The sequence below is a fragment of the Myxine glutinosa genome, chromosome 8 (assembly GCF_964187855.1).
Source record: "Myxine glutinosa chromosome 8, kmMyxGlut1.1, whole genome shotgun sequence".
NCBI lineage: Eukaryota > Metazoa > Chordata > Myxini > Myxiniformes > Myxinidae > Myxine > Myxine glutinosa.
In genome coordinates, this window is record NC_136268.1 from 51,470,621 (window position 1) to 51,484,850 (window position 14,230).

At 47.7% G+C, this 14,230-nt stretch overlaps 1 protein-coding gene across 7 annotated transcripts in view; it reads right to left on the reverse strand.

Moving 5' to 3' along the window:
- GBF1 (golgi brefeldin A resistant guanine nucleotide exchange factor 1) overlaps positions 1 to 14,230 on the reverse strand; it is a 430,048-nt gene that overhangs the window by 345,384 nt on the left and 70,434 nt on the right. For 4 of the 7 annotated variants that reach the window (XM_078783295.1, XM_078783291.1, XM_078783292.1 and 1 more), the window contains exon 4: positions 11,062 to 11,206. The exons of the other annotated variants lie outside the window; for them this stretch is intronic. In XM_078783295.1, the coding sequence (XP_078639421.1) occupies positions 11,062 to 11,206 (145 nt within the window). The remainder of the gene's footprint in view (positions 1 to 11,061; positions 11,207 to 14,230) is intronic. 7 annotated transcript variants of the gene reach the window in all.

Consider the following 14,230-nt stretch of genomic DNA (forward strand, 5'->3'; position numbering starts at 1 on the left):
ACAGGATATCCGAATCGCGGAAAGAATCCTCAAACTAAACATACAGCCGGTAGGGAGCATCATTTATACAAGACTACACTGATATTTACACTACGATCCAGGACCTGTTTTTGGAGGAACACATGCAGATGTTATGCATAGAGAGAGCACGCATGCCAGCATCGATACACCAACCCACGAGTGCTCTGTGGCCCTACGGCCTTTAATAATGTGCAGAGCACCCCTTCCAAGCACCAAAAGCACCACCCCTATTCATACAGTCAGCACCATCCGGTGCACCAATAAAGTGCTCATAAAAATGCACAATTAAGTATCCATGGTCACCGGTGGTGTCGCAGCCGGCCGATGTTCTGCCGCTGGTATTGCCTTGGAGCCCACTTGGTGTTCTGGCTTCCTTCAAAAATAAAGAAAGGCGCCAACCGCGTCCATTTCTAAATTGTGGCCGTCAGGGGGCCAACTATTAGTGGTTCACCTGTATGGCATAGGTGCCACGTTGACCCATAGGTCCATCAACGGGTGGTGCTTGCCCGCAAAAGAACTGCGGTCCATGGTGGGCGGCCACAAACATTGCGGTCCATATGGTGTATCGATCCAGGCAGCAAGCAGCGAAAGTACAGGCCCACAACTGCGGAGCCAGCACCTCTCTCTCCTCTCTCTCTGCCCCAAAGCCAGATCCTCGGAGGTGGGAGACAAAAGAAGAGACAAGTGAGTAAGGTGGTAAGGGCGCAAAAGTGCACGCAATACAAGGTGATGCACACTGGGGGCACATGGGAACCAGGTGAGACAGGTACGTTCCTACCGTACGCCCCTCCCCCCACCAGGTAACCTACATTGCCCATCCCTTACCCCTTACTGTATCCACAAAACACAACACTACCCATAAACATCTACTTTACAAATCAACAAACGTCCCTACTGTCTTCCCCGTTCCTCCCATAAACCAAATTCGTCTTCTCTCCCCCCTAACCAATCAAATTTGCCATTTCCAACTCTCATCACAATTTGCCATCTCCAATTCAACATCAAAATTTGCCATCACCAATTCATCATCAGTCCCTCCTAAGGAGGGAGAGATGGAATCACCCCAACGTCTCATCCACGTCGTGATGCGTCTCACCAATCCACACAGCAATTCTCATTTCCTGCACACAGAACAAAGAAAACACAGGTGTGGAGTCATCATCATCACCTCAGGCAAGTGGCTGCGTATGGTGCGACAGGTTCATCAATCCTAACTATTTCCTAAATGACTTTAACAACTTTACATTACCCGGGGTCTTTCCCTGCCAATCCATTGGCCAACTTACACTATGGGTTCTAAAAACCAATTCCCATTGACCAAACTGTGGTGCTTTTCAATTTGGGGTCTCACTCCCCCGATTCACCTCCCGGTGCCCTCGCACAATTTCTGGGCCGCGACGTGTAGCTCTCCCAGCAGGTGTACCCACCTGCACACCTCCACCACTGCAGTTGCCTCCGAGCTTACCTGCTCCTTACCCTAACCTAACTACCTGGGGAAGGCCCTCTGGCGCTCTCCCCACTCGGTGCCCTCTCTGGCACTGGGCTACCCGGGTCCGTCCTCCGGATCCTCGGGCCCCATCCACAACTCTACCGGCTCCCAGAGCCCACCTGCTGCCTCACCTGGCCGACATCCTCACAGTGGTGGAGTGCCCAACCAACTACACACACTAACAGGCTACACGCCCAGCCATTTCCACAAGACTAATGCACCCATCCACAACACCATTCTGCAACCGCACCACAAATGCCAATATCCAACCACAATTTACCTATACCCTCTACCTAATACTTACACTACCCGCCCCGGGTACTCGTGAAAGGGGTCCACTCTTCCCCCATCCACACCTTCGCACCATGCACACCACTCCGTACCACTTACTCCATGTACTCCACACACCTGTACTTGCACACCTGTGCTCTCATACTTGGTGCCGCCTGCACCCTTCTCTCCCCAAGCGCATTCGCGCTGATCCACAACACTCACTACTCCACACACCTTTCCAGTTCTCACACAGCATCATCTCATCTAACTACTCCCCTCTGAAACTTGCGCTTCCCAGTCGTCCCTTTAAACTATTGCGCTCCCACGTCATTATCATCCATACTTATCTACCTGCGTCCCCACTACAGGTATCAGTCACTATCTAATCTTAACGTTACCTACTGTCATCTTCGCTAGATCCCTATCAATATCCTAACCCACCCGGGCTAGTTTTCACTGCCATACACCCCATAAACTATAGCGCATTTGCCCCCACCATGGGAAGGGTGGCAGGGATGCCACCCTTACCCACCGGGCCCATCGCTCACTACCAATTTTGCACATCAAATTTCAACAAATCAAAAATTTGCCAATCACTGCCCATCATCTGCCAATCATTACTGCCAATCCTTTGCCAATCATCAAATTTTGTTTTTCTCTAATTTCGGGGCCAAAACACTAACCTCATCACACAGTCTACTCACTAATGCCTCTCGGTGCGCCAATTCCTGTCCAAAGCCCGGCTTCGTACAGCCAAGCCATGAATGCGGGTTGTTTGGTGCCAGCGGCTGGACACGTCCCGCATTCGGTGCAGGGCAGGAGGTTTACCCGGGCCGAGATCCCTCGCACCATCTCGGCACGGAGCCATCCCATGGCCCGATCTCGACCTGCCGGAATGCCTCAACAAAAAGTGGTCGCCATGACGACCCTTCCTATCCAGCTGCCCGCTCCGCCTAGTGGAGCACGGACGCGGCCGTTCAAAGCGAGGCCCGGCACGCACCGAGGGCCCGATTCGGCTATAAGTCGTTCTAAACTCTACCCCGGTTACCGTCGATGCTTCACCTGGTTTCTTACAAGCATACGCTACCCCTTTCTTGCTCATACATGCAGCCGTTTCCATGCTCCTCGTCGTACCTCTTCTTACACACCTCGGTACACCCATTCCGCTCACCGACTTGGTCACACACCTGACCACCGAACACCTTGGCACACATTCGTCGCTCGCACACCTCACCAACACACCTCTTCGTGCCCCTTCCTCGGTCACCTCCTCTGTGACCACCACAGGTGTGCTCTCACCCGCACACCCAACCACGTGCCTCACGACCAATTCCAGCGTGCATTCCCACTCACGCTCTACCATTCCAGGTGTGCATCCTTCCATTCCAGGTGTACATCCTCGCTCACCTGTCACAACCAACTCACGCTCCTTGTCACTCTCACTACTCTCACCTCCACTCTTGACAGCGCACTCACCCTTACTCTTGACAGCGCACTCTTTCCTCATGCACCCGTCCGTTACACACCTCTCTCGCGCACACTCTTGCGCACACTCTCCCGTCACACCCTCTGTAACACCCACCACACCGCGCTTCCATGTGCTCCCTCGCACACGCGCTACGACCGACTCACTCTCGCCAGCACCCTCACTCCTTGGCACGCACTTTTTCCTCACACACCCCAGAGTCGGACTTTCTCGCACACCTCCTTTTTCGCACACCAGACCTGTCGCACACTTCACCAACGGCCTCTCACGAACACCCGGGTCCATCTCGACCCCCAAGCTTCTTAAATCACCTGGCGCATCATACGCACGACCATATCGGTCACCACTTACACCGGGTCCTCTTCCTCTTCACTTTTCCTCCATCACCTGCGAATCCCTCATCCGGTTAATGAGCACATCATCACGATCCAAAACAGACTTTGGACCAATTCTTTTACCTCCTCTTTTATCTCTTTCTTATCCTCTCTCCGTCGCTTCTTAATTTCGCTCACCCCTTCTTCCACTTCTTCTAATTTCTGCTTCACCTCTTTTATGTCCCGGTACGTCTCCTCAAGCTCGTCCTCTAAGGCTACCTTGACCGTTTCCATGTGCGTCCTCACCTGCCGGTCCTTCGTCTCCATTACCTCTATCACTTCGTCCAACCTCGTTGTCAGTCCCTCACGTACCATCTGACATTCCCTCTTCGTCGCTACCAAGTCATTTTTTAGGTCATTTTGTGTCGCTTTTAACCCTCCTATTACCGCTGTGTTCTTCTTTACCTGGTCCGTTAGTTCTTTTTGTCCCTCTGTCAGCTGTTCCACCTCCTGCGTCAGGTCCTCTATGCCCCCTTGCAATTTTACAGTCCCCTTTCTCACCTCCTTCTCCATGCGCTCCTTACAGTGCCTCACCTCCTCGCGCACTCCTCCGACCTCCTCACTCACTCCTCTTCTGATCTCCTCTCCCATCACTTGCATCTCCTGCCCAGATGCCACCCTCATCTGTGAGCATCCAGTTTGGTTTCTACCCCCATTCTGACCCCTCTATCTGCTGCCCCATCTGTTTAACTTCCCTTTCCGCTCGGTCCCTCATGTCCCTCAATTTGCCTTCCATGGTGTTTTCTAACCCCTCTAACCCATTTTTCACTCCCTCTATCTGATTCTCCTGGGCAGCCATTCTATTTTCTACCCCCGTTAACCCCTCCTGTATTTCCCCTAATCTATTGTCTAATTTCCCAAATTTCTTGTCTAATCCCTTAAAATTATTGTCTAACCCCTCACCGGTACTCCTCGCTTCGTCCCTCATTACCCCCATTTGGCCCTCCAATCGCTCACCCTGAGCATCCATCCGCTTCCCCATTACCCCCATTTGGTTTCCCAAGTCATTCCTCAGGTCTTCACTTGTCTGGACCATGAGCGCCTTTATTTGTTCCATAAATAGGCCCCAATCCATCGGCGGCGCTGCTACGGTCACGGGCGCGGCTAAATTTGGCGCCACAATAACCATGTGTGCGAGGCCGCCATTTTGTGCGTCTGCTACCCTCACTGCTTCGCTCTCCTCATGTCCCTCAATTTGGTCCTGGATCGACCCTGCCTCACTCTCCTCTACCGGAACCCAGCCGTCTTGGTCTGCCATAGCGCGACTTTCAAAATTCGGGTTTTTATTTTTTTTTTGTAAAACACAATTAAATTTCACTGTTATAATTTCGAGCGCGTGAAACGCGCTCCGGGACCGATCCCACTTCCCGACACCAATTGTTACGGACACGACTTTGATGTTATGGTGGGCCGAGCGGAATGGCCGCCGTGTTCGCACAAGTTACCCGATTACACTCGAACGTTGGCCGAATCGCGCTACGCTAGATCAATGAAGGAAAGGACACAACGGCTGGGTTAAATGACACGACACCAGGCGTACAGTTCTCAAGACCTCCGGAGGAGGTTATAATATGGGTTTGCAGAATGTTTAGATTACACGGACAAGAGGTACAGCACAGAAAGGCGGGCACTTAGACACGGTCTTATCTAATTCCCGACAGACCACAGACAAACGGGACAAGACTGACTCACACAGGGATTGATGGCAGGGGAGGGCAGGCAGTCGATGGCTCAAGGTGCACCTTGGCTCAGGGGCAGAATCGACCCGGTCCGGTCCAAAGAGGCGGGAGGTATCCAGCGCTTGGAGGTGGCGACTTCTCTCTCCAAGCTGGGGGCGCATCTGACGTCACCTCCGGTAAGTGGCTGCGTATATCCAGCGGGGAGTAACACGCCCTCGGCTCGTTAGCTCCGCCCCAGATGGAATCGGTCCGCCGCTTCTTATTGGGTGCGGGGGGGGGGGGTTACCGGGCTCCGCCCTTGACGAGGAGCTGACAGTCAGCCCCTGTGTGGTAACCCCGTCGGAGCACATGGTCAATGGCGGCTAACCAAGCCGGAGTGAGGACGCGCACTCCCCGCGCGCTGTTGTTGTTGTTGGTGTTGTTGTTTCATGAGATGATGGGAGGATGCGGAGATGAGATTGTGGGGAGGTATTGGGAGGTCCTAAACTTACTACTGGTGCCATACAATCACATTCTGGTGCAACAAAGAGTCAGAATTAATGGAAACGAGTCCTTAACTGACATAGACTAAGAATAACTAGCAAGATGTCCTATAGTTGTCTACGTGAGATGCGGTGAACCTGGGCACGACATTTAATGGGGGAAAAAGGGGAAGGTCGGGGCTACAGAGTGTTGTTTACAGACAATGGGACTAGGGAATGGGGGATTGGGGATAGTTGGGGAGTATTGGGGAAATAAGGGAATATTTACAAGCGGATATGGATGGAGGCCAAATCCCATATCCGCAACAATATATACATACACACATACATACATACATACAGTCACGTGAAAAAGTAAGTACACCCCATGTAAAGTTTTGACTTTTTCAACATATTTTAACATACAGCTATTTGATCTTCATTTCAACAATATTGACAGATAAAGGTGATATAATATAACAAATATCAGTAAATATTTACATTTTGTAGTCCATTGTATAATTTAAATAAACATAAATGCAAATTTCGCATGCGGAAAAAGTAAGTACACCCCGACATTTATCATTACTTCAAATACCTCAAATTAGAATCGGGTGCACCAGCTCAAGTGCAAATGCTTAGAACATCGTCAGAGAGGACCTTGGAGGAACCTGTCTCATTTAAACCTCAGACATTTAGTTTGGTTTGCTCTTTGTTGTTGAAGTGTGCAGCATCACCATGCCTAGATCAAAAGAGCTCTCTGAGGCCTTCAGAAAGAAGGTTATAGATGCCTACGAGTCTGGGAAGGGATTTAAAAAGATCTCCAAACAATTTGAAATCAATCATTTGACTGTCCGGAAGATCATCTACAAGTGGAGAAGATTCCAAACAACTGCCAACTTGTTCAGGCCAGGCCGCCCCAGCAAGTTCAGCCCGAGAGCAGACCGCAAGATGCTGAAAGAAGTCTCGAAGAACCCCAGAATGTCATCACGGCACCTACAGGTAGCTCTTGCCACTGTTGATGTCAAAGTGCACGAGTCTACCATTAGAAAGAGGCTGCACAAATTTGATCTACATGGGAGGTGTGCCAGGAGGAAACCTTTGCTGTCCAGAAAGAACATCAGGGCAACACTAAAGTTTGCCAATGAACACCTCGGCAAAGACCAGCACTTCTGGAACAATGTCCTCTGGACAGATGAGTCAAAGGTCGAGCTATTTGGCCACAGTACCAGAATACATGTTTGGTGAAAACCAAAGACTGCATTTGACCACAAAAAGCTGATACCAACCAACTGTAAAGCATGGTGGTAGAAATATTATGGTTTGGGGCAGCTTTGCTGCATCAGGGCCTGGGCAGCTCACCATCATATAATCCACTATGAATTCTTCATTGTACCAGAGCGTGCTTGAGGATAATGTGAGGCCATCTGTCGGCAAGTTGAAGCTCAACCGAAGGTGGACCTTGCAACATGACAATGACCCTAAACATACCAGTAAATCCACCAAGGAATGGCTGAAAAGAACGAAATGGAGGGTTTTGGAATGGCCAGTCAAAGCCGGGATCTAAATCCCATCGAGATTTTGTGGGGAGATTTGAAACGAGCTGTACATGCAAGAAATGTCAGTACCAGTTCACTGGTAATTCCCTGTTTGTCGTTAAAGGTGGCAAAAAGGGTTGGCGTCAGGAAGGGCATCCGGCCGTAAAACATTGCTTCAAAAAGGGGACCGAAAAACAACAACAACCACGGTCCCCGAAAAAGGCCAACCCCTGCTTGCGGGCAAAAAATGGCCTCTAAAGGGGTTTTTTTTTTTTTTTGTGCATGCAGGAAACCCCTCAAACATTGCACAGCTGAAAGAATTCTGCATGGAGGAGTGGGCAAAAATTTCTGCCAGTCGATGTCAGAGACTGGTACACAGTTATAAGAAATGCCTACTTGAGGTTGTTTCTGCCAAAGGGGGGCAATACCACATATATGAGCCAAGGGTGTACTTACTTTTTCCTCATGCGAAATTTGCATTTATGTTTATTTAAATTATACAATGGACGACAAAATGTAAACGTTTCATGATATTTGTTATATTATATCACCTTTATCTATCAATATTGTTGAAATGAAGATCAAATAGCTGTATGTTGAAATATGTTGAGAAAGTCAAAACTTTACATGGGGTGTACTTACTTTTTCACGTGACTGTACATACATACCCACACACAAACATGGTGTCCCATAAGTCTGGAACCACAGGGAAATATAAGTGATTCATGATTTATTTAGTTTTAGAATGACTTTTTTATGATGTTTTATCATTTCTTCCAGGTGTCCATGATGTCGCTGAGTGAGGAAGTATGCATCCAGGTAATCCTGCTCATAGAAAATCAGTCATCGGGAGGTGGCTGAGGAATTCTACAGATTGCATCCGGACCGCGCGCCGATTACATACAGGTGTGTCGGCAAACTGGCAGCAAAGTTCAGGAAAACAGGATCTATAGGAGATAAATCACGCAGTGGTCCTCCGGGGCCATCCTCCGACGATCACACATTTACTACCATCCTCGCTCATTTCAAGAAAAGCCCCAAAAGGTCTCTTCGGCGGTTGTTCACTGGGACAGGAGTGTCGAAAAGCAGTATCCACTGCATTCTTCAAGCACACAAATGGCATCCTTACAAGCTTCAAAGCCTGCAGAAATTAAGCGAAGATGATCCGGACCGACGGATGGAATTTTGTGAATGGGCTACGGAACAATGTGCTCAAAATTCCGATTTCCCATCCACCATTCTGTTCAGTGATGAGGATGCTTTTTACACAAATGGTGAGGTGAACCAACAGAACACCCGCTACTGGTCGCAAGGCAACACTCACTGGTTTAATGCTTCAAAGGAGTAAGGTGCCACTCGTTTGATGGTTTGGTGCGGCATTTGGAAAGACAGCATCATTAGGCCCCTTCTTTTTTGATGGCACAGTCACAGGAGACGCCTTATTGCATATGCTCAATGAGGAAGCATTCCCCAGTGTCTTGAACGCAGATGGGGATTCCCCAACGTGTTCCAGCAGGATGGCGCTCCTGCCCATTACAGCATCCACATAAGAGAGTGGCTGAACCAGCAATTCCCTGGTCATTAGAAAGGACGTCGAGGGCCTGTGGAGTGGCCGGTGAGGAGCCCCGATCTCAGCCCGTTTGATTTTTTTTTCTTTCTTAATCTCAGGGGTCACTTGAAGGCGCTGGTCTACGCCGAAAAAAATTCAGTGCTGCACATTTGCGGGAGTGCATCAGCAATGCATGTAACACAATCACTCTTGATGCCATTCGCCGTGTGACTGCTGACTGGATACACCATCTGCATTTTTGCATCAATCATAATGGTGGACACTTTGTGAACACATTCTGTGAAAACAAGCCGTTTTTCATCATTTTGCCTTATGGTTCCAGACTTCCCTGTATATATACAGAGAGAGGGAGAGAGAGGGAGAGAAAGGGAGAGAAAGGGAGAGAAAGGGAGAGAAAGGGAGAGAAAGGGAGAGAAAGGGAGAGAAAGGGAGAGAAAGGGAGAGAAAGGGAGAGAAAGGGAGAGAAAGGGAGAGAAAGGGAGAGAAAGGGAGAGAAAGGGAGAGAAAGGGAGAGAAAGGGAGAGAAAGGGAGAGAAAGGGAGAGAAAGGGAGAGAAAGGGAGAGAAAGGGAGAGAAAGGGAGAGAAAGGGAGAGAAAGGGAGAGAAAGGGAGAGAACGGGAGAGAACGGGAGAGAAAGGGAGAGGAAGGGAGAGGAAGGGAGAGGAAGGGAGAGGAAGGGAGAGGAAGGGAGAGGAAGGGAGAGGAAGGGAGAGGAAGGGAGAGGAAGGGAGAGAAGGGAGAGAAGGGAGAGAAGGGAGAGAAGGGAGAGAAGGGAGAGAGAGGGGGAGAAGGGAGAGAGAGGGGAGAGAGGGGAGAGAGGGGAGAGAGGGGAGAGAAGGGAGAGAAGGGAGAGAAGGGAGAGAAGGGAGAGAAGGGAGAGAAGGAGAGAGGGAGAGAGGGAGAGAGAGAGAGAGAGAGAGAGAGAGAGAGAGAAAGAGAGAGAGAAAGGGAGAGAGGGAGGGAGAGAGAGAGAGAGAGAGAGAGAGAGAGAGAGAGAGAGAGACTTGACTTTTAAGGTCTTTTATTACAAAAGTATTTTAAAAAGCACAACAAACCAAGTAATTCAATAGCAGTCAACAAAATAATTAAATCAAGGAATTGAAAAACATGACATTAATTATAATTAGAGCAGCAAAAAAAGTTAATCTCCCTCCACCTTACACAGGATTTCAGCTTTGCACCATTTTTGAACAAAGTGATCAAGCCGAGAAGTCTCTCGGTAAAAATTAAATTCAATTTTAAGGTGGGCAGACACAAGGCCTTTAAAGGCTAACAAAATACTGCATTCCGGTGAGCTTGTCCCAGAGACCCGACTCTTCCGCGTAATATATATCGCGAGTTTCGCCTCGGCAAGTAAAAAATTAACGATTTGAGAACTGACATTCTCGTTAGACACAGGCATGCAGTACACAAAAAGATAAGAAGAAAAACAAAAACCGAAATTCTGGAAGACATATTTCAGGAGTTGAAAAAGTGGAGCCAGTCTTTGGCATCCGACATATGCATGGAAAGTGTCCTCGGAGTGATGGCAAAAAGGGCAGTCATCAGATATCACGAGGTTCAGTCGTTTAAGAAACGCGTTGGAAGGCAAAGAATAGTGTGCAAGCCTCCACTGTATATCACTGGCACGTTTAGACACAGGTAACGCGTACATCGACGACCAGGTAGGAGAGGATGGAGCCCCTGCAGGTAGAAGCTCTTTCCAGTGGGTGGTCAGTGGGCTATTGGGGTTAGCAGAGATGACAACATTAAGACATTGCACGTACAAAGTAGCCTTTGCACAGGCTTGTAGAGGCTTTGTGGAAGGAGCACCAGAAAAACAAAAATCAGGGAAGTCAGGGTGCATTGTTTTTGTGTTCTGAACATCATGCAGTAGAGGCCATGATAAATTAAAAGAGATGAACACTTTAACAATTGAACGAAGAAGTTGTCCAATTAGTCGGGCTGAGGTAACGTTGCATACTTCCGAAATCTGGTTGGGGGTCTGCCATCCAGAATAAGTATGATTAACAAAATCCTTGACAAGAAAAAAACCAGATTCGATAAAGGATTGAATTAGGGACCTACTTTGGCAATCATGGCAAAATAGGCTGTTGTAGAAAACGGGTTCACACATTAAATTCCAAAATTTATATGTATCCTTGTTTCGTACTGGAAGGAGGCACTGACCGGCATTCACGAGACTTCGATAAAAGGAGGGCAGCAAGGAGATGTCTATTCGCTGCAGATCGAGTAGAAAGAGCTCGGGGCCACACCTGAGCTTACCCGCTTGCTGCAACAAGCAAGAAGCCAGGGGCCGCCAAGACAGGACTTCCTTGTAGAGAAGTTGGTGCAAGGTAGTTAGTCGAAAAGCCAGTATTTTACTGGCAATGTCCACAAGTCCTTGACCTCCTTTATCCAAGGGGACACTTAGAAGATCAGCTCGGAGCCGGTGCATGCCGTTCCAGAAAAAATTAACAAGGATACGCTGCAAGTTAATGACTAGCGATTTGGGCGGTTGTAAGACAGTCATCCGATGCCAGAGTTTGGAAGCAGCCAAGTTATTAATTATCAGCACTCGACCTCTATAAGACAGTAGGCTGGACAATCTTTTCCAACAATTAAGGATATGGGAGATGTGATCAACCATCTGATCCCAGTTCTTTAAGGAAAAGGTCTCATTTCCAAGAAACACACCGAGATGTTTAACACCATCATACCTCCACTGCAAAGCATTAGGCAGGGAAGGTGGGATAAATAACCCAGAAGGACCAAGACACAAGGCTTTACTCTTACTCCAATTGACAGTAGCAGAGGATGCCAAATTGAATTCACATAGAGCACTTGTGAGGGCAGCAATGTCAGACTGAGTGTTAACAATCACACACAAATCGTCAGCATACGCAAGCACCTTAACAGGATTAGCAAGAGGTGTCACCAAGAACCCAGAAAGTTTGTGGCGTAAGTGACTCAGCAAGGGTTCAATGGAAAGTGAATACAGGTACCCGGAAAGAGGGCAGCCTTGTCTAATGCCTCGCTGAATAGGAAAAGGTGAACATAAACTGTTGTTGATGTTCACCAAACTAAAGTTGTTGTGATACAGCAGCTTGATACAAGAAATGAAGAAGGAACCAAACCCAAACCCCTTCAAAACTTCAAGTAAATATGAATGGTCAACACTATCAAAGGCCTTTTCCTGATCTAAAAAGATCAGCCCGGTGTTAACATTCTGACAATGACAAATCGAAATCAAATCACGAACAGAAAAAATATTATCAAATATCGATCTGCCGGGAATACAATAAGACTGGTCAGGGGATACAACGTGCCCAATTAAGGTCTTTATGCGATTAGCGAGTAACTTAGACAGGATTTTGTAATCGGTACAAAGTAGAGAGATCGGGCGCCAGTTCTCAACAAGTTGAAGATCTCCCTTTTTAGGGATTAATGAAATGATGGCACGTCTGCAGCTCAAGGGAAGTTCACCAGTTTGTATGCTTTCTATGAAGACAATTAATAGACATGGTCCCAGCAAATCCCAAAAGGTGCTGTAGAATTCCACTGGCAACCCATCTAAGCCAGGTGCCCTGCTGGTGGGCAAGGTCTTTAAAACACTAGTGAGTTCGTCCAATGTTATTTCGCCTTCAGCAGTCGAATTCTGGGTCTCAGTAAGTGTAGGCAAGGATGCAGTAAATGAATGTATATGGTTTGAAAAAGTGCGCTTGGAGGAGTAGAGGTGAGAAAAGAAAGTCTTAATAGTAAGTTTAATGTCACTTGGATCAGTCAAAATCCTTCCGCCAGCAGAACGCAAGGACAATATTTGTTTTTGTTTTTTTGAGGCAGTTTCCAGCTTGAAGAAAAGTCTGCTCGGGTTATTTAGTTGTTGCAAATGAGTCATTCTCATCCGAAGGAGTGCACCCTTTGCACGTTCGGCCAGTAATTCATTTAACAGGGCTTTCTTTTCATACAGCATCTGCTGCTGCCCATTATTACGAGGAGGACACTTTGTTTTGCAAGTGAAGAATTTGTGTCTTCACCAGATCTATATTTACATCGTGATCCCGAGTACTGTGTCGTGAGAAATTTTGACAAAAAACTCTAATTTGAGCTTTAGCATTGTCCCACCACTGACGTAAACACGAGAACTCTTTATCCATCGTGATGTAATGTGCCCAAAAGGCCCTAAAGGATGCAACAAAGAATTCGTTTTGAAGAAGTGTTGTGTTGAACTTCCAATAAGGGCTCACCACCTTTATGAGTGGCAACTGAAAATGCATAGTGATGATGTGGTGATCAGAAAACCCAGATGGGAGAATAGAGGTGTTTAAGACGAGGTTGAGGAAATGATCAGAAACGTATAATTTATCAAGTCGAGCTAGCGACACTAAGTTGTTAGAGCAGCGACACCAAGTAAATTGTTGCTGCATCGGATGTTGCAATCTCCAAATGTCTGTCAGCTTGAATCTTGAGATTGAGCGAACGAGAGGTCTCGTACTGGCTGCATGTGGCTCAGCCCCATTCCTATCAAGGGAGGGGTTAAGTGTGCAATTGAAATCTCCTCCAAGACATAGAAAGTGGTCAGGGGGGACACCAGCAAGATACGAGTCAAGACAGTCAAAAAAGGAAGATCTTTCAGCATTTGTACTTGGTACATACACATTGATTATTGTGAAAAGCTGCTGACCAACAGAGAAAGTCAGCGAAGCTAAATATCCCTTCACAATTTCTTTAAAGGAAACCGAAGTCAAAGGAAGAGTTTGCCGAAAGAAGATGGCTATCCCAGCAATTGGGCTTGATAAATTGCTAAAGAACCAATGCCCTTTAAGAAACAACTCCCACTCAGCTGAAGAACCTTCAGTAGAATGAGTTCCCTGCAGCAACAAGATGTCAACCTTGTTGCACTCGATTAGTTGTTTAACTTGCACTTTACGAAGAGACGTGCGGCCACCATTGATATTAAGGCTGGCAATGCGTAGTTTCATTGTGATGGGGCACCGGCAGGACATCAGCCATGGTCTTTGAGTTCGCTCCGAGCACGACTTAGAAATTTCCTTAACCGGTGACGTTGAGGGTCTGCAACGTTGTACCGATCCGGTCTAGAAATCATTAGTCGAGCCACTTGAATGAAATCTTCTAGGACTAGAAAATGATCTTTAATTTTGACCCCCTTTTTGCGAAAACTTTTATGTAAGAAGGCGTGAACGGCATCGGGAGATACTGAGGAATCAACCTCAAGGTTGTGAGGAGGAACATCGCTGCCTGTGTCACTTAGGGTCGAAGCAACAGAAGATGTTCCATCAGACTCGTAACCCATGCTGTCAACCACAAGTTCCTGCGGTTCTTCATTAGCAATTTGTCC